This window comes from Lynx rufus, unplaced genomic scaffold, assembly GCF_022079265.1.
Source record: "Lynx rufus isolate CCGP_SWC_20201006 ecotype Redwood Valley unplaced genomic scaffold, mLynRuf1.p SCAF_2, whole genome shotgun sequence".
NCBI lineage: Eukaryota > Metazoa > Chordata > Mammalia > Carnivora > Felidae > Lynx > Lynx rufus.
The window spans coordinates 79,757,885-79,784,986 of NW_025814834.1; the positions used below are offsets into that span (position 1 = coordinate 79,757,885).

Sequence of the window (27,102 nt, forward strand, 5' to 3'; positions counted from 1 at the left end):
CATGTAGAACGTGTACAAATCAGACCTGGAATGGATGAAGGGTATAGGATGGTTGCCAGAGGGTTCTGTGGAAGTGATGAGAGTGAAGAATGCCCAGAATCTCCTGAATGAGAGGCTGTATCGTATAAGGCCTGAGGCCCTCAAATTTACCAGCATTGTTGATACCCCTGAAGTCATCCAGGCAAAGATCAATGCTGTACAAATCAGTGAGGTAAGCCGGGCTGATGATACATTCAGACATAGTGGAGACGTCTCAATTGTGAACTTTAATTAATTAGAAGTCTCTAATTGTGAACTTTAAATTGCTAATGCCAGCATTAGAACCTTGAACATTTATGTATCCAGATAGAATTTCATATAGTCGATCAATTACCAGTATCCACATTTCATTTATTTAGATAACTCTTTGGTTAACATAAGTGTGGTAGACATCTTCATACCCCCACAGACTCTGATAACACACTTTGAATACATTTTGAGGTCTTGCTTGTAATACAAGTCCACCAGTCAATACCATGATCACTGCCACCTTTTTATTTTTAATCATGAGGTAAGTTGAAAAGTCCAGGGGGGTGGCCCCAATATTAGATATTATCATAGTTATTTGGGCCAAGAAAGCCAGAACTTGATTAGCAATGTGGATTTTCATAGTTACCTGCATTGTGGGTTTACCTGCCTGGTAATTACATGTGAATTAATGGGAAAGGATCATTTTACTACCAGGTTTCTGACTCATTTTCCATTTATATCATATCACACAAGAATATATTCTTGTTGAAGTCACTACTGGCAACTTTTAAATAAAAACGCAATGAAAACAAAATGTGATCTATGTTTTTACCTGAGAACATCCAAGGAGAACCTTTAATTGTACCTATAATTTATTCACGTAGTAATGGACTTATTTACTTATCACCCACCCTTTGTTTTTCATTTTTACCAGCCATTGTATCGTGATGCCTGGGAAAGAGAGAAGGCAAATGTGAATGTGCCGGCTGACACTCCAGTGATGCTGCAGTCCAAAATCAATGCCATGCAGATCAGTGATGTAAGGAACTATACATTCATTTGCTTTACACAATATTTTTGGCCTAACTGAAACTTAAATTGATACGCTCCAGAGGGAGTTAAGCAAAAGGCATTTCCCTACCATTCCTTTTATTTCTAGTCTTTAACGATAAGTGCTCTGTGTGCACACACACATGCAAATGCACTCGTAGGTGTATGCATGTGTTTATAAATAGAGATGTGTGTCCTTATCTTTTTTGGAAGGAAAAATGCACTAGTTTCACCAAAAACAACATAAAAACATATACATGCAAGTATAGTAATATTTAGTTCTCTTTGTAGTGGCCCATCATTGATTTTTCCTCTTAAAGCAAAATGATATATATATATTTTCTCATTTGCACATGATTTACTGTCTCCTAAATTACTTTCTTTAAAAAAAATGAATTTTAATTAATTTCATTAAAAATCTACTGGCACTTAATTTCAGTATGAAACCAGCCTATTTTATAAATCTTAAGGGGAGACTAATTTTCAGCGTAACTTAACATAGTCTCTTAAACACATCAGTAATGCTGACTCAGTGGCTCCCTCTTCAGATTAACTGTGGCATTGCAATCTCCATTTGCAGAAACAATATAAGCAAGCGTGGGAAGACGTCAAGATGACGGGTTATGACCTGCGAGAAGATGCCATTCCAATTCAGCACGCCAGAGCTTCCAGGGATATCGCCAGTGATGTAAGAGCTACTCCTTTCACAGACTTAACCAACGCTAACAGACAACACACAAGAAATTAATACTTGTCTAATCTTTAACTTATTTGCGAAGGAATTATACTTAAGTAGAATAGAGATCATCGTGATTAGTGTCTTGTTGTAACATCTCAAATTCAGGAATAACTTTTACAACAGTTTGGTGATGCTTTTGCATCAGGGCTTGGCTCTTCTTATGTTTGAGAACAGATTTTTATTTTCTTTTCAGCATCTTGTCAGTATTATTTAATTTACAAGCAGTTATAAAAATTCAATGGATAAAAGTAATTCTGAGGGTTTTTTTTAATGTTTATTTTTGAGAGAATGCAAGCAGGGGAGGGGCAGAAAGAGAGGGGGGCAGAGGACCTGAAGTGGGCTGTGTGCTGACAGCAGCAAGCCCAATGTAGGGCTCTAGCTCACAAACTGTGAGATCATGACCTGAGCCCGAAGTTCGAGGCTCAACTGACTGAGCCACCCAGGAGCCCCAGAATTCTGTTGTCTCTTGAAGTGCAGCATACATAAGTTGTTCCTGTAATAATTTTATGCAGTTGATGGATAAGCATTTTTAAAAAGTTATGATTTAATGTGTGCTAGAAAAGTATTGATTTTCCCCATTTACATAGAATGATAAATTTTAGAACAAAAATATTTTAAAGTTCACACTTTAAATTTATTTAAACAAAGTATCTAGTTGATAGACTAAAGTATGAAGTACTGATAGTACTTGATTGTGGCAAAACGCCTGTGAAGGCAGTAGACAGTGACTGAAGTTTGGGAAACACCACATAAGCCTATATTGGGAATAATCCAGAAGCACAGTTCTTGCCTTCGAGGTGTTCACAATGTTTTCATGCATGTAGACATAGACAAAGCAATGTGTTAAGAATCATAAAACTTACAGTATGGACTTAAAAACAGGGCCCATAAAAGGCTCATCTAAGGGAGATAGAGTTATTTTGAGCAGGCTGTTTAGAAAAAGTGAGTTTGGAAAAATAATTCTTCTTTCTTCTGTTCACATACACCAGTATCTATACAAAACTACTTATGAGAAACAGAAAGGTCATTATATTGGATGTCGCACTGCCAAAGAAGACCCTAAACTGGTTTGGGCAGCAAAAGTGTTAAAGATGCAGAATGACAGGCTGTACAAAAAGGCCTACAATGACAACAAGGCCAAGATCTCCATCCCGGCAGACATGGTGTCCATCAGTGCTGCCAAAGAAGGCCAGGCATTAGCAAGTGATGTGGATTACCGCCATTACCTGCACCACTGGTCTTGCTTTCCCGACCAGAATGATGTGATCCAAGCCAGGAAAGCCTACGACCTGCAGAGTGATGTAAGTTGTTGCTTGTGCACAGAGTACCAACTGAGGTGCCTGAGGAATGAGCTGTTTCCCAGGGAGAAAACCTTCCAGAGCTTTGCCTGGTCATTCCTCCTAGGACTCAGGAAAATGCAACTCTCCTTACATGAGCATCTCTTTAACATCTTACCAAGTTTACTGATTGCCTTCCTTACTGCTGGTCTTATTCAGAAAGTGTTTTTTCTTTCTTTCTTTTAGTGATGCTACCAGATTTTTTCCATAGATTCCTTAATATATGCTGTGTCTGTAGTTCCTAAACATAAGAATTCCTATGGTCCTTCATTGAATGACAGGGCTACTTCCTTGAAATTAATTTTAAAGGTTAGCAGTGTATTCCAAACTCATTAGATTCCTTGATTCAGTGTTCTTCACAATATGGTGTTTCATTAGTCTACTTAAAGTATTTTTCGATTCATATTTTCTGCTCATCCAATCTTTTAGAAATCATGGATTCCATTAGGGTATTAATTTCTTATGTAGAATGAATGCCTTCTTTAAATTATTTGAACTTGATTCCCATAAGCTTCAAGGGATGCTTTCATGATGAATGAATTTGTTATAGAAAAGTGTATCCATCACTTGAAATGAATTGCCAACTGGTCGATTTAGGCCAGTTTCTAGAGAAATTCAGTCTCTCCATTAACCTGAATAACATTAGCATATAATGGAATGCATATGAATCAAGTTCCTAAAGGATGAGGAAGGCAAACTTCAAAATCTATATGTAATCCTTTTTGAGAATCCTTCTGAATTTGGGGTATCCATCATACTTTACACACTAAATTATACAATGTCCTTCTTCATTAAGATAGAAATTTTACTGCATTTTCACTCCTCTTACTACCTTTTTTATCCTGATATTTGTATCCTATTAACTGGTTATTAAAATACCATTTCTGAAAAACAGAATGATTTTTTTATGAAATTAATAACCGGTGCTTAACATAGAGCAATTTTTTCTGGTTAACCACTTATCTATAGCTGAAAAAACAGGTTTGAATAACCAAGAAAATGCAAATCCCAATTCAAAGGGAGGTGCTATCTTGGAAATGGAAGAAAGAAAAAACAACTGAGATCAAAATTGTGGAACCAGGGATTGAATTCCTTTATTTTTTTTTATTGAAGTATACTTGACACATAAAGTCACATTAGTTTTAGAGGTACAGCATAGTGATTCAACAAGTCTACACTCACCAGAAGTGTGGCTATGATCTGTTACCATACAACACTATTTCAGTACCATTGACTATATTCCCTATCCTGTACCTTTTATCCCTATGACTTATTCATTCCATAACTGGAAGCCTGTGTCTCCCATTCCCCTTTTACCCATCCCCCCACCTTCCTCCCTTCTTGAAAACATTAGAGGTTTTTTTTTGTTTTTTGTATTGATTGGTCTCTTTCTGCTTTTTGTTTGTTTGCTTATTTATTCATTTGTTATTTAGATTCTACATGTAAGTAAAATCATGGCGTATTTGTCTTTCCCAGTCTGACTTATTTCACTTAACATAATAGGTCCATATGTGTTGCCACAAATGGCAAGACCATGGTTTTTTTTCTGTCCTGAGTAAAATTTCATGTGTACATGCATATGCATACACACACACACACACACACACACACCTACCACACCTTTGTTATCCATCTATTGATCGCTTCCATACCTTGGCTATTGTCGATAATGCTGCAGTAAACATAGGGGTGCACGTAGGTCTTTGAATTTGCATTTTCATTTTCTTTGGGTAAACACCCAGTAGTAGAATTGCTGGATCATATGATATTTCTATTTTTAATTTTTTGGGGAACTTCTTATTTACCACAGTGGGACTGAATCCTTAATTATCCCTTTAAAATACACCATGTGCCAAGTACTGTGCTAAGCACTAAAGATACAACAGTGAATGAAGAGGAAGAAACAAGACAAAGTTCCAGACATTAGGGAGTTCATACTGATAACAAAGAAACAGATGTTAACTACAGAATATCAATAGAAAAAAATCAGATGGCTGAGAAAGAGTGATCCATGGTGCTATGAAAAAGTGAGGAGGAAAACTTACCAAGGAAGTACTGAGTGAGTGGGAATATAAAGGGAGAGTAGGAGTTGGCTCTGCAGAATGACCACCATATGCAAAGGGGTCTGTATACAAACAAGAAACCAAAAGTCCATTGGGGTCATAATGCATAGGTTAAAGGGAAGCACATATAAGACGAGACTGGAAGAATTGGTAAGGACTGGTGCTAGATTATCATCATCTTCTAGTCCACGTTAAGACTTTGATCTTTGTCCTAAGACCAATGGGAAGCCATAGGATGCATGTGGTGCATCAGATTTGATTTGTAAACTTTATGACGATCATTCCAGCTGCTGTGTGGAGAACTTACTGGATAGCCCATTATTATTGCTTTAAAGCCCACCTGAGCTGGTATGATGTTACTTAAATATAACTCAAAATCTTCCATGCATCCCGCAGACAGAGAGCTCCTTCTGCATCATTCTGCTTTTTTAAGAGTGTGTAAAGTGCCCCTGCTACAAAAAAACAAACCATAACAGAACACTGCTGTGCATTTGAGGAATTATGTCTGTCAATGCTCATTTTTAATTATTGTTTGTGGAAGGTAAAATATAACATAAAACTGCTTTCTTACTTTACCACAATTAAAAAAACACTGCCTCTACTTAACTTTGTTTTCTTTCCCAGGCCATCTACAAGGCTGACTTGGAGTGGCTACGTGGCATCGGCTGGATGCCCGAAGGGTCTCCTGAAGTGTTGAGAGTCAAAAATGCCCAGGAGATCCTACGAGACAGTGTCTATCGGACACCTGTGGTGAAACTCAAGTACACAAGTATTGTCGACACACCCGAAGTTGTCCTTGCTAAGTCAAATGCTGAAAATATTAGTATTGTAAGTCACTTTTCCCCTCTGTGTTAAAATTAAATCATGCTCATAAATGATAAATAATTAACTTGGCAATCTGTTTGTATGATAATGATGTTGATGATAGCAAAGATTTTAATCCATAATGTGATAGGGCTGTTTTATTATTGTTCATAAACTTTAAACAAAAACTCAAAGTACTAATAAAAGGTAATCATGAATTGGTACCATTACCAATTTCATATTAAATTTGAGTAACTTATATGAAAGACTTTTGGAAGTTTTTTTTCCTTAATATGAAAAGATTTTAGATCAGAAAAGTTGAAAGTTGTGCCCTGAAACTCGCAAAATTACAAGTTGCAAAGTAATTTTGTTATTGTTGGGTCTTTCCATAGCCAAAGTACAGAGAAGTTTGGGACAAGGATAAAACTTCAGTCCACATAATGCCGGATACTCCAGAAATTAATCTTGCTAGAGCCAATGCTCTTAATGTGAGCAATGTAAGTACCTCCACAGACTCCCTTTTTGTTTATAAGTTCACCAGCTGGTGCTATGATATCCCCAGGGAACTCTTCATAGCCAGGGGAGAAAAGATTGACTGGGTGGGGATGGGGAAGACTCCTTAACATAAGTCCTTGACCAGGAAAGGAGCAGGGGGCACCTGAGAGGCTCAGTTGGTTAAGCCTCTGACTCTCGATTTTGGCTCAGGTCATGATCTTACAGTTCGTGGGTTTGAGCCCCACATCTAGCTGACACTGACAGCGTGGAGCTGCTTGGAATTCTCTCTCTCTCCTCTCTCTCTGCCCCTCCCCCAGTTTGCATTCTCTCTGTCTCTCTCTCTCTCATAATAAAAAATAAACTTAAAAAAAAAAAAGTGAGGAAAGGAGCAGATCCTTGGCTCTGAGTCACCCAGCAAGGCCAGTTACTGGTGAGCCAGTGTCAACATGACAGAAAGGGAGAAGGTAATAAGGACCAGAAAGTTTAAAGAAGAATGAAGACACACATGACCAAGAAAGGGGAATTAACAACAGTCAGATGAACAAAATAATTATAAGAATTCTTGCAAAACTTTATACATACTAATTTTAAAGCCTGGATCTGTAGGGGATTTTCTAGGAAATCATAAATTACCAAAATGAGCCCAAGGGGAAAAAAAAACATATAACAAGAAATTAAGAGGATTATTAAAGACTCTCCTCCCTCCTCTCAGATGTCAGGGTCATCCAGATGATTTCATAGAATTCTTTCAGACCTTTAAGAAATAATCAAACTATAATAGAGCCCAATGAAAGAAGGAAAGCCATCACAATTTCCAAAACTTGTCAAAGATAGTTCCTCAAATGAAAACTGTAAACCAATAGTGAAGAAAATCTTAAATATTAACAAATAAAGTTTAATAGTATGTGAATATGATATGAGAAAAAATAATTAGGGTTCATTCAGGAATGCCAGGAGGGTTCCATATTCAGAAACCTAATAATGTGTCTGAACAAAAGAGAAAATCACATCTTTATTTTAATAGATTTGAAAAGGCATATGACAAAATCTAATATCCATTATTTTTAAAAATAAAATCCTAATAAAATAAGGTTAAATGACTGTCTTCTTGATGTGACTAAAAGAATAAATCTCAAATCAAAGCCAGACTCATTCTCAGTAAGTTAAGTTTCTCATTCAAGCTAGGAATGAAACAAGGATGCTCATTGACATCACCATTATTTAATGTTTGCTGGAATTTCTAGCTAAGTGAGTAAGCTCATTCAAGCCAAAATAATTACATAAGAGTAAGAGATAAATATTGAGTTTAAAAAGGCAAAATTATCATTACCTACAGGATAAATCATTATGGCTGGAAAAAGGAAGAGAATGAACTAAAGAGTATAATTAATAAAATGAGAGAATTCAGTGGCTAGCTACATACTTTAAGAAATCTCAAGAAAGGTACTGTCTTCATGGATCATAGAGCTTTCTTGTGAGTAGAAAAAGTATGACCCTAGAAGAAGTATACTACCTTAATGTCGTTCACCATGGTTTGGAACTTGACATTTTTCAAAAAATAATAAATCTTTGTGAGAGAAGGAAACTGCCCAGAAAAGATTCCTCACCACATGCCAAACCACACCATCAATTCTATTATAATGGGCCACTTGGGAGCTAGTTTTTTCCAAGAGATGGGAAGAAAATGAAATTTTAGGGCGTTAATACATTTTTTTCAGACAAGAATAGTATTATGGTGCAGTGCTTTCTCATCACCAAACTGCAGTATGAACAAAGTCCTCAGCCTCTTCTTTTCCATCCAGAGGCACCTTTGGCTGGACAATCAGGGAAAGTCTCATGTGCTCTTTTTTGTATGATATATTTCTTAGCTGGAAATATCAGAATCCTACAGCTGATATCTCGATGTAAGCAAGAGTAGTATTTGAAACTATACCAAAAGTTACAAACTTCAGATATTTAGATATTCGATATTAAGACATTAATGAAGGACGCATGTGTGGCTCAGTCAGTTGAGTATCTGATTCTTGATTTCCACTCAGGTCATAATCCCAGTGTCATTGGATCGAGCCCCGCAATGAGCTCTGTGTTGAATGTTAAGCCTGTTTAAGATTCTCTCTCGCTCCCCCTCTGCCCCTCACCCCTGATTGTACACACTTTCTTACCCTCTCTCTAAAATTAAAAGTAAAAAGACATTAATGAGAATGGCTTGTGCTTTGGAGGAAATCAGACCTCCCATGTGAATGCTAACCAAAAGGTACATTTTTTTAAAACATGGTGTCACTATTACTATAATCTTGATAAAAGTCACTACTTAAAACTGTTTCTATCATTTGGAAAGCACAACTTTTTCAAGATATTTGTATATAATTTTCTAGGTAACCAGCAAATCCATGTTAAATTAACTCATTTAATCTAATCACATGAATAAAATATATAGTGCTATTTTGTTTTTATCTGATGGGAAAGTTGAGACTTAAAGTGATTGAGGAATTGATCCGTGTCTCAAAGTTAGTAGACGAAGTTTTGGTCTCAAACCCTGATTTTTTTTTAACTCAAATAAAAAATATATTTGAACAAATAAACAAAAATTTAATACATAATTAAAAACAGTATAACATATGTAATAAAATAAAAACAAATTCTAAATAACATGATGAGTTTGCATTAAATAGTCTCCATTTAAATGTGGGAGAACACTCTACATTTAAATGTGGAGAACACTTTTATTTTGTCTAAAAATAAAAGTCAATTGTTAAATAGGCCTACCCAAAATTCATACAAAAACTTGAATGAAAATTCATACAAAACTTGTCTACACTCATATTTTAGATATGCAAAGCCCGTGAAACTGTCAATAATTGAAATTCATCTTTCTGCACTTTTAAAGCTTCCACATTGATTGGTATGATTTCTGAATTATACATTTAGATTACTGTTACTTCTTGTTTTTTAATGTTTGTTTATTTTTGAGACAGTGAGAGAGAGCGCGAGCAGGGGAGGAGCAGAGAGAGAGGGAGACATAGGATCTGAAGCAGGGTCCAGGCTCCGAGCTATCAGCACAGAGCCCAATGCGGGGCTTGAACCCACGAATCGTGAGATCATGACTTGAGCCAAAGTCACTCAACTAACTGAGCCACCCAGGCGCCCCTAAATTACTGTTACTTTCGAGTCTTACATCATCAACACAGAGTGTGTCCATTTAAATATGAACATATATTTGAAAAGTTATCTGTAAATCACTACCTTAATTTCTGTGTATAAATAAAAACACACTGCATTTTAAAAATGGCTATTGGGGCACCTGCATGGCTCAGTCGGTTAAGCCCCCGACTTCGGTTCAGGTTATGATCTCACGGTTCATGGGTTCAAGCCCCTCATCAGACTCTGTGCTGACAGCATGGAGCCTGGAGCCTGCTTCGAGTTCTGTGTCTCCCTCTCCCTCTGCCCCTTCCCCTCTGCCCCTTCCCCTCCTCTCTCTCTAAAAAATGAATAAACATGAAAAAAAAATTTTAATGGCTATTAACATACAATTGTGCTTCAGAAGGAATATCTAACTTTCCCAAACAATATGCATCATCAACTACATGAAAAAAATCTAAGAAACCATCCTGGGGAAAACCTCCCCACAAATATAAAAAGTGTATAATTCTGAAGATGACAGAATTGAGTTGAATTTTAAAATTAAATAAATTGGAATTATTAACTTAAAGAAACCCAGTAATTTCTCATTAAGTCTGACCATAACCTTATCCCAGTGCTACTGATACAAGAAGCATCTAAAAAAAAAAAAAGAAGCATCTAAACACTATTATATAAACTATGAATAACTACATAGAGGCCATGATTTAAATTAAAAAGAAACAACTCTTGTCAAGCCCAGATCTTTGGACTCCATACACAATTTTGTATTCCAGTAGCGTGGTGCGGAATTATTCTTTTACCTATCCTCTTTTCAACCTATTCTGGGACTTCAAAACTGTACTGTTCTGATATTAATTCTACTTGAGCCGCTGAAGGTATTGGTACATTTGAATCCAAAATGATACCTTATTTTTTTCTCCTCTTCAGAAAATTTACCGCGAAGGTTGGGATGAAATGAAGATGAGCTGCGATGTGCGGCTGGATGCCATCCCTATCCAGGCTGCCAAGGCCTCCAGGGAGATTGCCAGTGACGTAAGTGTGGCCTTGTTTAACTTCTCAGTTTTTAAGCAAACATCCTAGGTGCATCAAGAGCACATACTGTGACCCATCTGCTTTGTTTTTCCATCTCCAGTATAAATACAAGCTTGACCATGAGAAGCAGAAGGGACACTACGTGGGTACCCTCACAGCCAGGGATGACAACAAGATCCGGTGGGCCCTCATCGCTGGCAAGATTCAGAATGAAAGAGAGTACCGGCTGCACTGGGCCAAATGGAAGACTAAGTTCCAAAGCCCTGCAGACATGCTTTCCATCTTGCACTCTAAAAAATGCCAGACTCTGGTCAGCGACATTGATTATCGCAATTACCTACACGAGTGGACGTGCATGCCTGACCAGAACGATGTGATTCAGGCCAAGAAAGCCTACCAACTGCAAAGCGATGTGAGTGGGCTACATTTTAGCATGAGCTCTTTTCTCCTTTTTTCATGACTCCCAGAAAGTTTGTCATTAAATTTTATATCACTGCTTCCTGTCTTTATACAGCCAAGAATTTGGTTTTAGTTACATGATATAGTATGGTGTCAAAAATCATCAAAGCTGTGAAAGATGTAGATTTTGTATTAAGGAATATATGGTTGTGTGACTATAAATGTTAACTGTGACTGTATAAAGACAACTACTGTGAAAATATTATTTATGGAATTTATGTAGCAACAAAGGTACAACGTTGGCAGTCTGTGGAAAGGATGTAGGCACAGGTAGGCTTTTTTTCAGTTGATATAGTGTTTAAAAATCTTGAATTAAGTTGCCAAGGTTTTTTAAATCAGGAAATTTGGGGTACAAATCTAGGATTCCCTACTTCTTTAGAAAAATCAGAGAACAAATTCCTGGACATGCATTACGCCCTAGCAACAATAACTGGAACCGAATTGAGGCTAACCCCCTTTAAATGGAAAAATGTCTCCCCGTTTTTCATACCTCCTGACCTCCCAATGAATTTACTTATGTTACCTTCCCAGCTGCTTGAGTATGTCATCTTTATATTGTATTTTTCCATCAAATCAATAGATAGAATAAATAGGACCATATGACCAGAGTTGCTGAAATCACATGGCTCTGTTCCCACAGGCTGTCTACAAGGCTGACTTGGAATGGTTACGTGGGATCGGGTGGATGCCGACTGATTCCGTTTCTGTCAATCATGCCAAACATGCTGCAGATATCTTCAGTGAGGTATTCCAAGATTTTACCTGGCCATTTAGTGCATTTCCTGGGAGACTGGACAAAATTACACAAGCCAAAATGAAGTCATGCCCCATCAGCAATGTTAATAACTGCAATTGCTGTCATTTAAGCCAGAAATATCTTGTCCCAAAACAATCCTCTACTGTCCCTATCTCATCTTGGGGCCACATCCATAATATAATGTCCAGTACACTCACTGATGCTTAGAATTGTGTAAATGGAAAACTTCTTTTGTCAGCAATGACACCGCACTTGGGAGAAGTTTACACAGTTGAAAAAAAACATATTGAGTATCATGATACACAGAGTATTGTATTACATGACTTTGATAACTAAGCAAACCTGCTACTTTAAAAATCTGTGGGAGGTGTGAGAAACCACTCAGTTGTTAAAAAATAAAAGACTACGAAAAAAGGCCAAATTGCCAAGAAGGTGCCATTCAAATATGGCACTCTACACTTCTAGTAGAGAAGGACCCTTAAGTCTAGTATCTCTTTCTCAGCTCAGACAGGACCAGAAACTACAACTGTTTGAAAGATATTTTCTTTCCCATAGAAAAAATACCGCACGAAAATAGAAACTCTCAACTTTACTCCTGTGGATGACAGAGTTGATTATGTGACTGCAAAACAAAGTGGTGAGATCCTAAATGATGTAAGTACATGGCTGTCGTTCTAAAATTGCCCAGTCGTGAAATGTCATTTCCAAAGCTTTCCACCTACTTAAGCTCAGCATGCAATCATTGTCTGAGATACAGATTGTAGTCATTGAGATGATGCTTGCATTTGCTTGGACGACATTATATTTTCTTAACATCAAGTAACTTACCCTCTTGCCTCTCATTTCCAGATTAAATACCGGAAAGATTGGAATGATACCAAATCAAAGTACACCCTCACAGAAACCCCCTTGCTGCACACTGCCCAGGAGGCAGCCCGGATTCTGGACCAGGTATGGATTTTAGCCAGATGCCTGGTACTTTGTGTGGAGACAAAGGACCATAATATAACTGTGGAAGATGTATGTACATGACCAATCCCTCATTGTGACTCCTTACTTAAGCTTCTGTTGTGGCTCTCTGTCTTTTAGTATCTCTACAAGGAAGGTTGGGAGAGGCAAAAAGCTACAGGTTACATTTTGCCTCCAGATGCGGTGCCATTTGTCCATGCCCATCACTCTAGTGATGTTCAGAGCGAGGTAATTTATCCTTATGTGAGTGCACATCGGAGTGTTCCTTGGCTTAGCAGGCCTGGCCGGGCTTAGGGATGGTTGGAGTATCTGCTCCCTTCTAGTCCTTCCTGTAGGCTTTGGGAGTTTGTTTTTGGCTTCTTTAAAAGCTGTTGTTTGCATGCTTTACTGTTTCTTCTATTCCCCCACTTCCTTAAAATCTCTAAGCTTTCAAATAAAATATAGGCAGAATTAGAAAACAAATATTTTTTTTCTATTTTTAAATTGCTGTTTCTTCATATCTATTTATTTCACTGCTTTTTGTTATTTAGTCTCAGTGAGGCAGTTGACAAAAGGCTGAGGGGCTGAATGCTGATGTTTCCAGCCCCCTTTGCCTTGAGTGCTTGTCATAACTGATGGAATCTCTATTTTCTCTCCTACCAGCTGAAATACAAAGCTGAACATGTAAAGCAAAGAGGTCATTATGTTGGTGTTCCAACGATGAGAGATGATCCTAAACTGGTTTGGTTTGAGCACGCAGGCCAGATTCAGAATGACAGACTATACAAAGAAGACTATCATAAAACAAAGGCCAAAATCAATATACCTGCTGACATGGTGTCGGTGTTGGCCGCCAAGCATGGGCAGGAACTTGTCAGTGATATTGATTACCGTAATTACCTGCACCAATGGATATGTCATCCTGATCAAAATGATGTTATCCAGGCAAGGAAGGCCTATGACCTACAGAGTGATGTAAGTGATTTTGTTTCTTAATTATCTAGAAATATATGGTGTACTCTGAGAATTATAAGCAGCACTCTGGATGCACCAGTCTTGGAAACTTTGAGCCATAAATATTGAGTTTGTTCCCAGAAGGGAAATAAGGCTGGATATGAAGTAGAGAAAGACCGTGGGCAGTGATTGACAGCTTTGCCTTGACTATGCATTTCTGAATAACTTTCAAAGTCAAATAAAAAAATTTGTTTTTGTATCATCTTTGCCATCAGCAACATCTCACATCTGCCTGAAAAGTTATCAGTTGATTTAGAATAACAATTGGCTTGGGGTGAGACTGGAGAGTGAGTTGGGATTTTAACAATATTGGATGATCGTGTAATCAAGGACCTGGGAACACCCCATTCTTGCTTTGTGAGCATTTCACTCCTTCAGGCATTTATGAAGGACTTGCTTGCAAAGAATCAAAACAAAAAGGAAACAAAGTACTAATGAGGCACAGGAGGGCCCAGAATCCCTCATGCGCAGCTTTGGTAATGCTAGGGTAGAGAATACGTGACATAGGCCATCTGACACCGAAGCCTGAGTCAAGACCTCTAGCTACCACCAACAGTCTGTAAGGAATACAAACACAGCGGCCTGGGTGGCGCAGTCGGTTAAGTGTCCGACTTCAGCCAGGTCACGATCTCGCGGTACGTGAGTTCGAGCCCCGCGTCAGGCTCTGGACTGATGGCTCAGAGCCTGGAGCCTGTTTCCGATTCTGTGTCTCCCTCTCTCTCTGCCCCTCCCCCGTTCATGCTCTGTCTCTCTCTGTCCCAGAAATAAATAAATGTTGAAAAAAAAATTAAAAAAAAAAAAAAAGGAATAGAAACACAGCGCATTGAAGTGATGCTTGGGTATACCCTGGAGCTAACCCTGCCTGATATTCTCATTACCAAATCAGAATCAAGAAGTGAAGGACCACCTGTAGCACAGGTGCCGAATTTGAACATCCCACCTCATTGTTGCTACAACAGAGTGACTATTGTGGACCTTTAACCAGATTAGCAGCTCCTTTGGTATGAGGTGGCCCAAGAGAATCCAGGCACTGGGTGGGGGAGAGGAGAGCTAGGCTTGGCCAGAGGGATGTGTCCCCCTACTCTATAATACACGAGCACTTACTTGTGTAATTTCCTTTGTATAGTGTAAATGTCCCACATATTTCTAAATACCAAATACAAGTCCATCTAAAATTACACTCTCCTTGGTAAAACCTTTCCTTAGGCTCACTGCTGAAAATAATGGCTTCCTGGCCGTAATTCCCACAGCACTTGAATGTTTCTGCTCTTACAGCACTTACCACCCTTCACCTTGTAAATGACTTCTGTTTACACTAGATTCCTTTCTATACTTATCCCTCAAAGCACCTAACACAGCACCTCACTCATAGTAACAGGCTCAAGAAATATTCCCCAGGTAAACAGATGAAATCATGATGGAATCAATGAGACAAGAGCCATGAGACATAAATCCTTAAAAGCTCCTGAAAAAGTTGTTTCTGATGTGCTGTCTGTAATCCTATGTCTGAGTCATTTATACCTGCATTGTCTCTCGTCCTGCTCTCAGAATGTGTACAAAGCTGACCTGGAGTGGCTCCGTGGCATTGGCTGGATCCCCCTGGATTCTGTGGACTATGTGAGGGTTACTAAGAACCAGGAAATGGTGAATCAGGTACGCAGAGCCTTTTCTCACCTAATGCCTGACTCCCTTGCCTGCTGTGTGGGGATAGGTACCCAGCCTTAATCATCTCTGTTTCCTTGCAGATAAAATATAAGAAAGATGCTCTTGACAACTATCCTAACTTTAAAAGTGTAGAGGATACTCCAGAGATTGTTTTGGCAAAGATTAATTCAGTCAATCAAAGTGATGTAAGTTTGCTTTGTGTATAATGAGGTACATGGACTGGGGAGTTAGCTGTCCACCATTGAATGCATTTGCGTAACTCCAGATAACTGCTTGTAAGAAAATGAACATTGGGGTGGGAAACTGTAAGATCATCTTTGGTGGGAATGTCTGAAAAGTCACTAGTAGAATGTATACTCTACTCACTTTTGGATAATATCTGTATTCTTGTCCAAATTTTTCTGCTATATTAGCTAAAAATGAGCTGAAATTCAACCAGTTGGTTAGTTTTAACCTCTAAATGTAGACTGATTATTATCTTGCTAGGTAGAACCCATGAAACTTTAAATACACATTCACAGTAACTAAAGGCTTTGTTTTGTTTTGTCTTGTTTTCTCCTTAGATAAAGTATAAAGAAACATTTAATAAAGAAATAAAGGGCAAGTATACATTTTCTCCAGATACACCACATATCACCCACTCCAAAGACATGGGAAAACTCTATAGTACCGTAAGTTTTATGCAATTTACAACTCAGTTCTTAATTTTAAGCTCTTGTCAGTATTCATATCCTTGGCTGATTTTGTGAACAACTGAACATATAAGATCTATTATTTTTATTGTATGTAGTCTTGTTTATTAGAAATAACTAGTCTGGTTTATTAGAAGTAGTATCTGTTCAGCCAGTATTTTTGAGCTCCTGTGATGTGCCAGGGGCAGTAGGAGGCACTAAGGAGCTAAAGCTCAATAAAGACAAGTCCTTCCTTCACAAGCCCATGCAAATGAGAGGGACAGACATCCAAAGAAATAGATAATAATGTCACAAGTGCTGTACCAGCTCTAGGTGCACATAGGACTGAGCATCTATCAACAGGGAAAAGAGAGGAAAGGCTGGTCCTTCTTTAACAATCATGTATAAATATCTGTAGCCAACAAATGGAAGACTTGACCTCCAAATTTTAATTCAGCTAATTTAAATGATGATTGTGTGTATGTAGTGTGTATGTTGTATGCCCAATGGAAAGCAATCTTTGGTGATTCTCTCCCTATGTGAAAATTTATTTTTCACTTTTATTAGAACTTAGTTAAACTCTGTTATAAAATGCCTCAGTGTCTGTAGATTTAATTTGCAATAAGCCAGAAGACTCTGCCCTGTTCTTAGGTAGACATGATCATGGCTCTAAATAAAGACGTAAGCTTTGCCTTTAAACATAAATATTTTACCTTGGTTTTACCATTTTCTTTTTAGCAATATCTAAAGGAAGTTGAATACAAACTTGTTGACACACATTTCTTCGTTCTAGATACTGTATAAAGGGGCATGGGAAGGAACCAAGGCCTATGGCTATACCTTGGATGAACGCTATATTCCCATTGTTGGAGCTAAGCATGCCGACTACGTGAACAGTGAGGTCAGTAGTACTGTTTCCTCTCATAGGTTTCAGAGTCTTTCTTGATTGGGAAGCTGGTTAGAAAATCCCAGTGATTCTCAATGTTGTACCTACTTCACAGCTTAAATACAAAGAGACATATGAGAAGCAGAAGGGTCATTATCTGGCTGGAAAAGAAATCAGTGAGTTCCCTGGTGTGGTTCACTGTCTGGATTTCCAAAAGATGAGGAGTGCGGTAAGCAAAACTCACCTTAGTGGAGGATTTGTACCCTTAAGTGTACTATTAGTCTGCCTGTTCTTTGGTTGAGAGATGGGGTGTGAGGAATGAGTCCCCACCCCTGCCAGTTAGCCTTGTGTACCTTTGATAGCTATGGGCCTCCTCCCCTTCCTTCCTCCTCCACTACCAAACACACAGTGAGGTAGCTGTTTGGAAAAAGGAGAAAACGACAAGGTAACTATTTACCCCTCTATTATAAAAGTATGGGAAACTGAAAAAGAAGAATATATTAAAGTATAATTTTTTTAATCTTTGTTTATTCTAAAGGTACTGATCTATGGTAGAGATTAGACTCTAAGAGAGATCAATCTGAATAATTCACACTTTAATTCCTTTCTTCTTTTTGTCTTTAAAAAATATTATTCTTTAGTTGAACTACAGAAGAGATTATGAGGACACCAAAGCCAACGTTCATATCCCCAACGATATGATGAATCACGTGCTGGCTAAAAAATGCCAGTACATCCTCAGTGACCTGGAGTATCGACACTACTTCCACCAGTGGACATCTCTTCCGGAGGAACCCAACGTTATACGGGCCCGAAATGCCCAAGAGATCTTGAGTGATGTATGATGTCCTTTCTGAAGCTTGACTTGGTTACAGGCTTCACCCAACCCTGCCTAGGCCTTCAATGCTCTAATTGTCCCTGTATTATGGCTGATTTTTTTTTTTAAACATGGTGGCACAGGTAACCACTTTTTGGTGTAAGAGTCCCCTCTGAGTCCTGTGACACCTATGTTAGATATTTAATCTGTTTTTATACCAGATTTGATTTAGCTGTTGCTCTCCTCCTGAGTTTCTTTAGGTCGGGGCATTAACGACCTCCAGCTGTTGAGAGGCCCACTCTATGACCACTGAGCACAGCCAACAGCTGATAGGAAATTATCAAAATGCAATTCTAAGTTCAGTTAGCACTTGCCACTTTTCATCACCCCTTCTTTCTTGCAGAATGTGTATAAGGATGACTTGAACTGGCTGAAAGGCATTGGATGCTACGTTTGGGATACACCTCAGATCCTCCATGCCAAGAAAGCCTATGATCTCCAGAGTCAGGTGCGCGCATCTTCCTAGAAGGACTGGCTCTCTCTGAATCCGTGGACTTTGTAATGCTCTCCGTGGGTGACATCTAGGCCATCCCTGTGCCCAGGCGGAGAAATCTGCTTTAACAGTGCATGATCCAAGGAAACCAAAGGATCCCTGCCCAGTAGAACCTCTCCTGGTGACCTCCTCTTGTGTTGGACCTTCTCAGTTTTAGTATCTCCTATGGCTTAAGCATTTGATGTTTATAAGAAAAAGTTACCTGGGAGGTGTTTCCTAGTGAACTAACTCTCAAGCATCTGTCCTGAAGTTGATGAGGTTAACTTGCAGAGCGTAAGATGCAAATGCATGCTTTGACCTTAAGTAGATAAGTTCTGAAGTAAAAAGTAGGTATCTGGAAAATTGTCCAGCATATGTTTGGGCTCTGATAGGGCAGGTTAATGGAAGGTCGAGGCTGTGGGACTGTAGTCAGGGTTGGGGTACATGCATGGAAAAGGCAAAAAGAAGAGGACCTGGCAAAGAGCCAAACTCCACTGTTGGTGAAGACAAACTATTAGTTTTGACAGCCAAACGATGTTGGCAGGAATATAGAATGACAGCCTCTTTGTTAGTATGAAAGCAGAAACCCAGAAATAAAGGCTCATCTAAATTGGCACAAACTGTGAAAGCTGAAATTTTACCATTTCTGCTCACTTGTTTTTCTTTACAGCTACAATACACGGCAGCAGGTAAAGATAATCTACAGAATTATAACCTGGTCACAGATACACCACTTTACGTGACTGCCCTTCAAAGCGGCATTAATGCCAGTGAGGTGCGTCTTCCTTGTACTACTCTTCCAGGACAAGCCATTACTGTCTTTATGTATTTTCAAACAGCAGAAAAGAATAACTCATCTTTTTTGTGTGTAGGTGAAATATAAAGAAAATTATCATCAGATTAAGGACAAATATACGACAGTTCTAGAAACAGTGGATTACGACAGAACCAAGAACCTGAAGAATCTTTATAGCAGTGTGAGTTCTTTTTCTCATCTTTGTATTTGAGTTCTCTTTTTCTCCTTTAGAGACAATAAGGGAATAGTTGGGATAGACACCTTACCCCCAAAAGTTTTTCCAGTTTTTTTCATGAACCTTCAAATTCCTACTCTATCTCATCAGTAGTCCTAGTTACAATTAAATAAGCCCCACTTTAAATATTGCACCATTTCATGCAGTTGACACAAATTTAGGAGCTCCTTCCTTATTGCAGGCAAGTGCAGTTCAAGTTATGCTACATTGACCCTGGACTTGTCCTTACCTGACTTCTCTGGTGGCCAGTGGCTTACAGCCTGCAAACACATTCTTTTTCCTCCCCTGAACTGGTTAATTCAACAAGCATTTTTTAAACTTCATTTAAAAAAAAAAATTTTTTTTAATGTTTATTTCTGAGACAGAGAGAGACAGAGCATGAGTGGGGGAGGGGCAGAGAGAGAGGAGGACACAAAATCCGAAGCAGGCTCCAGGCTCTGAGCTGCCAACACAGAACCCGACGCAGGGCTCGAACTCACTGACCGTGAGATCATGACCTGAGCCGAAGCCGGACTCTCAACCAACTGAGCCACCCAAGCGTCCCTAAACTTCATTTTGAAATAATTTTAGATTTACAAAAAAGTTGCACAAATAGTACAGAGAATTCCAGCATATTTTTCTCTGTAATACAATTATCAAAACTAAAATATTAACATTGTTGCAATGTTGATTACAGACTTCATCCACTTTTCACCAGGGTTTTCCCACTAGTGTGCTTTTCTGTTTCAGATGCCAGTCCATCATCCCACATTGCATTTAGTTGTCGTGACTCTTTAGCCTCCTCCAATCTGATCATTTCTCAGTTCGTCCTTGTCTTTTTCTGATTGTGACGCTTTTGAAGAATACTGACCAGTTGTTTTGTAGAATGTCCCTCAATTTGGTTTTACACGATGACTTCTCATGATTAGATCAATAATGTGCAGTTCTGGCGAGCATAATACAAAAGTGATGTGCTTCTCTCAGTGCATCATGGCAGGTGGCACATGACATCAATAACTGGTGATGTTGACCTTGGTAACTCGGCTAGGTCACTGTCTGCTGAGCTTTTCCACTGTAAGGTTACTCTTTTCCCCTTTGTTATGAAGAAATATCATGGAGGAGATACTTGGAACTATGCACGTATCCTGTCTTTCCTCAAACTTTCTCTCACATATTTTAGCATCTATTGATGGATCTTGCCTGAAACAATTATTGCTATGGAATATGCCTGTTAGTGATTTTCTGTTTCCTTCATCCTTTCTACATTTATTAGTTGGAATTCTGTAAGAAACAACTCTTCCTTCCTACCATTTGTTTCTTTTATTTGTATCAGTATGGACTCATGGATATTTATTTTATTCCATAGGATGTAGTCTATAATGTTATTTATTTTCTTGCTCTAATTATTTTACCTTTGACCACTGGGGGCTCTTTCAAGGTGTCTCCTATAAGGCCTTGACATACTCCATCATTGTTTTCCAGCACTTCCTTACTTTCTGGCACCACAACATGCTCATCTTGTATTTCCCCTGTTCTAGACCCACCTCTCTAAGGAGCCCTAGTTTATTTATTAGAGAATGGCATTTCAAAACCAAGATCAAAATACTAGGTGTGCTCATTTGCTGCTAGGACTCCTATGGGGACAGAGCTTAGAAATATATGTATACTAACCCACATATGCATACATATCTGTATTCTATACTTACCTAACCATATCTGTGTTTTAAAACATGAGTTCCTACGGATGTTTCCAATATAACTCTACACCACAGAGTTCATTCTAGCCTTCTACCTTTTCTTATTTTTCCAACTTGTGTTTGTCTTTTTTTTAATTTTTCCAGAAAGCCCAACTCTCATCACCTACAATACATGTACTTATTTGTTCAACTCTTACAGGCACATAAAATGTTTTCACAACTGCTAACCCATATTCCTGTGGGAAACAAATTTAATAACTAGAGTACAGTATTTTGTGTGGTTATTTTGGTTACAGACAAAATACCATTTTCCAAAATAAATTAGTTTTCTTTCTCACTTCCTCCAGTGTAGTTTGTTACACATTTGTAACACAATTAGATTTATTTGTTAGACTTTTTACCCTATTTTAGTCCTGTCCCCCATTCTGGTTGCTTCTGTGTTTTAATTTACATACTGTAAATTACTCTTTGTGGTATGTAGTACTATGGCTTTTAGCAAGGCATGGAGTCATGTATTCACCACCACAGTCAAGATACAGAAAACTTCTGTATCACCTCAAAATTTCCCTCTTGCTTCCCCTCTTTTCTCCCTGGACATCCACAGAGGCATTTTCTGCACTTGTTAAAAGAAAAAAAAATTTTTTTAACCTTTTTGCAGAATGTTATGTAAATGGAATTAAGAATTATGTAGCCATCAGGTCTGGCTTCTTTCTCTTAGCAAAATGCATTTATGTACTACACACATTGCTATATAAACTGGTAGTTTATTCTTTTAATACCATTCCATGGATGTACCACAATTTGTTTATCCATCCAGGCTTAAAGGACATCTGAGTTCTTTCTAGTTTTTGACAATTGTGAATAAAGCTGCTGTATACATTTGTGTAATAGGTTTTTGTGTAGAGGTAAGTTTTCATTTCCCTTGAGTGAATAAATACCTAGGAGTGGAAATATTTTGGGGGCTCTCAGCTACCAAAAAGTAGGAAAGGATAAATAGATTTTAAGTTAATGGTTTTCATCCTCCAGGAATTCCTAGACTGATGGAGAATGAATATAGCATCAAAAATTTTGTTTTAATTTATGTAAATTTCACTCTTTGTGATGTATAATACTATCGCTTTACAAATGCATAGTCACATGTCCACCACTGCATTCAAGATATAGAAAAGTTCTTTATCACCCCATGATAACTGCCAAACTGTGATAAGTACTATGGTAGAGAACAAAATAATGGACTGTGAAATTATAGTCATGGCATTAGACCTGTTATTCATGTAGGGGTACGTGGATCCTTCTGAAGGTGAAGATCTAGAGGTTGGTAAGGAGTCTCTGAGAAGGACAAATACAGGAAAGATCCCCTCCTCAAGAGCCAACAAGAATGCATCCTTCTGTATTCACAAGATGATTTTTAACCCCTACAGAACCTGTACAAGGAGGCCTGGGATAGAGTGAAAGCCACCAGCTATATCCTGCCTACCAGCACTATGTCCCTGACACATGCCAAGAACCAGAAGCATCTGGCCAGCAATGTAAGTCAAATACAAATGTGATAGCCTTCCCCCCACCATCTGCCTTCCCCAGTTCTCTGCACCTAGAATCTTTCTGGTTGTGTCATATGGATTATGTTGTATGTTATGTATATTGTAAAAGAAAATCCTAAATTACATGATCTATTTAGATCTTTAGTCTTTTGAACCCTTTATGCCTAAAGTGTTCTTAAAACTTAAGTAAGCCTCTTCTAGAGACTTTTACCACTTAATTGTGAACATTTTACATAGCATTTTAGATCATTATTTCTCATACCTTTTTTTTTACCATGACCCACAGTGAGAAATTGATTTGATATTGCAAGCCAGCATGCAAATACATACACACACGTGCGCACACACACAGACACACACACACCTGAAGTTTACATGAGTTCCTTCTGACATAAATATTTTACAGAAGAGAGCATACTGCTACACTAAAAACAATGCACTCTGATCATTTCAATTCTGTTCTATTCATTTAAGTGCTAATGACCCAGTAAATTGATTTCACTACCTTCTCATGGGACCTAGAGATGTGTAATTAGGAAAGGACTTTGTTAGATAATATATGGAATTTAATTTTTACCTGAAAGAAAAACGAATATATGTGATTTTCTCAGACCCAAGTCTGTTTGGAAGACTGCAAACAGACTAACCCAAAGGAGCAAACTTCATTTAGAAAGAGAGGTTTTGTAGATAGAATTGAAAAGCTCAGCAGATATTTGCTCCTTTAGTCATAAAAAAAAGTTATAGAAGCAGAATTTTCAGCAACTTGTTTTTGGAACAAGGTGGGACACAGAGAAATTAATCCCTTAAAAGAAAGATTTCAACAGTAGCTTAAAAAAAAAAAAGGTGCCTTTGAATACTATCTTCTTTATAATTGAGGAATGGTTTAGATGTAAGAAGCATGTGAATTAATGTTCTGGAAAATTCTGTTGGGAATTTTTGTTGGTTTCCAGTCAGCAAAGGGCTTCACTGCAATTCTTACACAAATAATCCATCTTCCTTTTTTTGTTTTGTTTTTGTTTTTGTTTTACTAAGTTGTGGGCCTTTGAGTTATGAGAGAAATTTTATCATGTGCTAGGAGATTGGATCTTCATTTCTGTAAGGGCCTTACCTCCTAGTTCATGTAATCATGGAGCATTAATTCATAGGCAATATGTCTTAAGAATTAAAAGTTGGTTTTCCCATAGAAACTGGTTACAGTGTATTTTTTGGGAAACCTCATAAAAACTGAAATTCAAGGACTATGTCTCTTAAGCATCAGGCTTGTCAATTACTAAAAACAAAGAACTGAGCACATTTTTCATCTTTCATTCATGGTTGAGAAAATCCAAGTATCATGAAAGAGATTATTTAAAAATTACATAATCTTTAAAATGAATTAATTGTAGTAGCAGAAGTATTGGTACAGGCATTTTTATATTTTATTTTATTTTATTTTTTTACGTTTACTCATTTTGAGAGAGAGAGCACATGTGCATGCATGCATGTGAGTGGGGGAGGGGCAGAGAGAGAAAGAGAGAGAATCCGGAGCAGTCCCTGTGCTGTCAGAGCAGAGCCCGACATGGTGACTGAACTCACAAACCATGAGATCATGGCCTCAGCTGAAATCAAGAGTCAGACACTTAACCAACTGAGCCACCCAGGCATCCCGGTATGGGCATTTTTAAAACAGTAACTAAAAGTTTATACCTCTCTGCAGTTTACAGAGTACTGTCAGATATAGTTTTATGTAATTCTCAGGGTCACCCTGTGGCAGGCACTAGTGCTGTATGTCCACCTCTATGCAAAGATGAGGAGACGAGCCCAGAGAAGTGGTGACCCCACGTTGGCTGGATCTCAGGGTTGGGCCCTTCCTATTATGTCCCGTACTCTTTAGCAATATAAATCCATTACTTTCCAAAACTTTTTCTCCCTTTGTACTTTCTCTCTGTAGATCAAATATCGAGAAGAATATGAAAAATTCAAAGCTCTTTATACTTTACCAAAAAGCGTTGAAGATGATCCAAATACAGCACGGTGTCTCAGAGTCGGCAAGTTTAACATTGATGTAAGTAATCCCAAAGACCTTCCTTCAAATCAAAGCCAAGTAATATAGCCATCTATCATAGATCAGAACATTTCCTATTAATGCACATGGCACTGACTGTGCATATGTGAAGAAGGGAAGTGTTATTTCTGCTTCCCCCACCCCCATGGATCTGTAGGAAGTGTCAGAAAATTCCAGATCCCACCTGATTGCTGTAAGTTGGTTACCCTGACTTCTCTGGTATATAAGAAAGGCACGTATTGCCAGGATACCTTGCACAATTTCCTGTATAATTGGCATGTTATTTTATCTTCATAGCGCCTATACAAATCAGTTTATGAAAAGAACAAGATGAAAATCCACATCGTGCCTGACATGGTGGAGATGGTTACTGCTAAGGATTCTCAGAAGAAAGTCAGTGAGATTGATTACCGCCTACACCTCCATGAGTGGATTTGCCACCCTGACTTGCAAGTCAACAGCCACGTCAGAAAAGTCACAGATCAGATCAGCGACGTAAGCCCATTGCTTTTGAAGGTCCCCTTCCCTGGCTCCACATCCCATCCTGAGGAGAAGCAGACTCCCTGTTGCTTCCCCTCAGCCTTCTTCCACTATCGCTTTCCTACATACCTATGGGTCTGTCCCTGGAAGCAGGGCTCTGTGTGCCCATGTTTCCATGGTACCCTCAGCCTCACAGCGTAATGCCTTTTGATTTTCACTCCATAAAGTCATCCTGGGTCCAGAGGGTTTTAAAGTTATGATCAGTTTTTGTTTTTTTTGTTTTTTTTGTTTTTTTTTTTTTGGTCTGATTCCTTCTGTCTGCTGCAATCCTTTAGATTGTATACAAAGATGACCTCAACTGGCTAAAAGGCATTGGCTGCTACATCTGGGACACTCCTGAAATTCTTCATGCCAAACATGCTTATGATCTACGTAATGATGTGAGTTTGCCTTGTTTTTTTTTTTTTTTGTTTTTTGGCTTTTTTTTTAAAGTATGATGGACATTGTCACAGACCAGGCATGTCGTAAGTGGTGTTGAGGATGGCTGAGCTGGAGAAAGATGCTAAGGAGCAGAGAATGGCCATTGCACAGGAATGCCTGTAGCTTTCCAATGAAACACTGCAGTCAAGCTGTCCCACTCTCTTCTTGTGGAGAAGGGACCCCTGGCTCTTTTCTTCTCTCTACATTTGGACTATTTCAAATATTGAGCACATGATTTGCATATTAGGAAAATCTCATTTGTTAGGAGTTTGTGGTGCTATAGACAGGATCTATTTATAAAAAGAGGATTTGCTAGGCAAATTAACAGTGTAATCAAGATTTTAGTTAAAAAGCTCCAATGTTCCTAGAAGAGCAGCTGTCAAGCCTGCTAGAAGGCTCTGGAAGCTCTATAGGACTATAAACATTGATTACACAGACTGTCATAAAATTCAAATGCATCCTGGTCAGTTGAATAAGTGCTAATGAAATTAAACATTGGGGCACCTGGGTGGCTCAGTCATTTAAGTGTCCAACTTCTGCTCAGGTCATGATCTTGTGGTTTGTGAGTTTGAGCCCCACATCAGGCTCTGCACTGACAGTGTGGAGCCTCCTTGGGATTCTTTCTCTCTCCCTCTCTCTCCACCCCTCCCCAACTTGTGCTCTCTCTCTCTCTCTCTTGCTTGCTCAAAATAAATAAACTTGGGGGAAAAAAGTTAAAAGCAATCAAACCCTCTGTGAAAACCAGCAATTTCTGATACAGTGAATGGTCTAACACAGGTTTATTTTCTTCTCTTGACAGATCAAGTACAAAGCTCATGCGCAGAAGACGAGGAATGACTACAAGTTGGTCACTGATACTCCACTCTATGTGCAGGCTGTCAAAAGTGGGAAACAACTAAGTGATGTAGGTGCACGGGGAAGTAGTGTGGACAGTAGTAAAGACAGACTGCCACTCAAGCAGAAGTGGCAAAAAAAAAAAAAAAAAAAAGTGGTCTTTTCTAACTGGGAAACCAGAGTTAGTACCTTAGAAAGTACTTACAGCTCTGCTCTTGTTCTCTGAAACCTGATGTGTTCAATCAGTTCCCAGTGAGGAGTTGTAAGGGATCTAAACCTACTAAATACTTGGTGTTTTAGAGTGTCCAAAGTTGCTTCTTGTATCCTTGTGTCAAGAGCAACAGCTCTGTCTCACTGTCTAAGAATTCTAATAAATTAGAGCAAATCACACTAGGGTGAGGAGGGAGAAAACTCTGAAGTCAGAGATGTGGACAGTCACTACCACACATCCTTCGTGAGGCTTGGGAAAAGCCCTAATCCCTCTGAGCCTCGGCATCCTTATGTGTACACCATGTATATCCATTACGCCTGAAAAACAGCAGATGAACCCAGCACAAAGCTGTACTTTCTTATCTTCAACTAACCTCCCAGGTCAAT

General features: G+C 38.5%; 1 protein-coding gene across 1 annotated transcript in view; it reads left to right on the forward strand.

Annotated features, from left to right (window-relative positions):
• NEB (nebulin) overlaps positions 1 to 27,102 on the forward strand; it is a 211,725-nt gene that overhangs the window by 120,522 nt on the left and 64,101 nt on the right. The window contains exons 76-98 of the mRNA XM_047083946.1: positions 5,823 to 6,026; positions 6,395 to 6,499; positions 10,566 to 10,670; positions 10,771 to 11,082; positions 11,770 to 11,874; positions 12,442 to 12,540; positions 12,736 to 12,837; positions 12,976 to 13,083; positions 13,498 to 13,809; positions 15,397 to 15,501; positions 15,594 to 15,698; positions 16,077 to 16,184; positions 16,978 to 17,085; positions 17,186 to 17,299; positions 17,712 to 17,909; positions 18,291 to 18,395; positions 19,090 to 19,194; positions 19,292 to 19,396; positions 22,548 to 22,655; positions 24,598 to 24,711; positions 25,009 to 25,206; positions 25,527 to 25,631; positions 26,471 to 26,575. Coding sequence (XP_046939902.1) covers positions 5,823 to 6,026; positions 6,395 to 6,499; positions 10,566 to 10,670; positions 10,771 to 11,082; positions 11,770 to 11,874; positions 12,442 to 12,540; positions 12,736 to 12,837; positions 12,976 to 13,083; positions 13,498 to 13,809; positions 15,397 to 15,501; positions 15,594 to 15,698; positions 16,077 to 16,184; positions 16,978 to 17,085; positions 17,186 to 17,299; positions 17,712 to 17,909; positions 18,291 to 18,395; positions 19,090 to 19,194; positions 19,292 to 19,396; positions 22,548 to 22,655; positions 24,598 to 24,711; positions 25,009 to 25,206; positions 25,527 to 25,631; positions 26,471 to 26,575 — 3,135 coding nt within the window. The remainder of the gene's footprint in view (positions 1 to 5,822; positions 6,027 to 6,394; positions 6,500 to 10,565; positions 10,671 to 10,770; positions 11,083 to 11,769; positions 11,875 to 12,441; positions 12,541 to 12,735; positions 12,838 to 12,975; positions 13,084 to 13,497; positions 13,810 to 15,396; positions 15,502 to 15,593; positions 15,699 to 16,076; positions 16,185 to 16,977; positions 17,086 to 17,185; positions 17,300 to 17,711; positions 17,910 to 18,290; positions 18,396 to 19,089; positions 19,195 to 19,291; positions 19,397 to 22,547; positions 22,656 to 24,597; positions 24,712 to 25,008; positions 25,207 to 25,526; positions 25,632 to 26,470; positions 26,576 to 27,102) is intronic.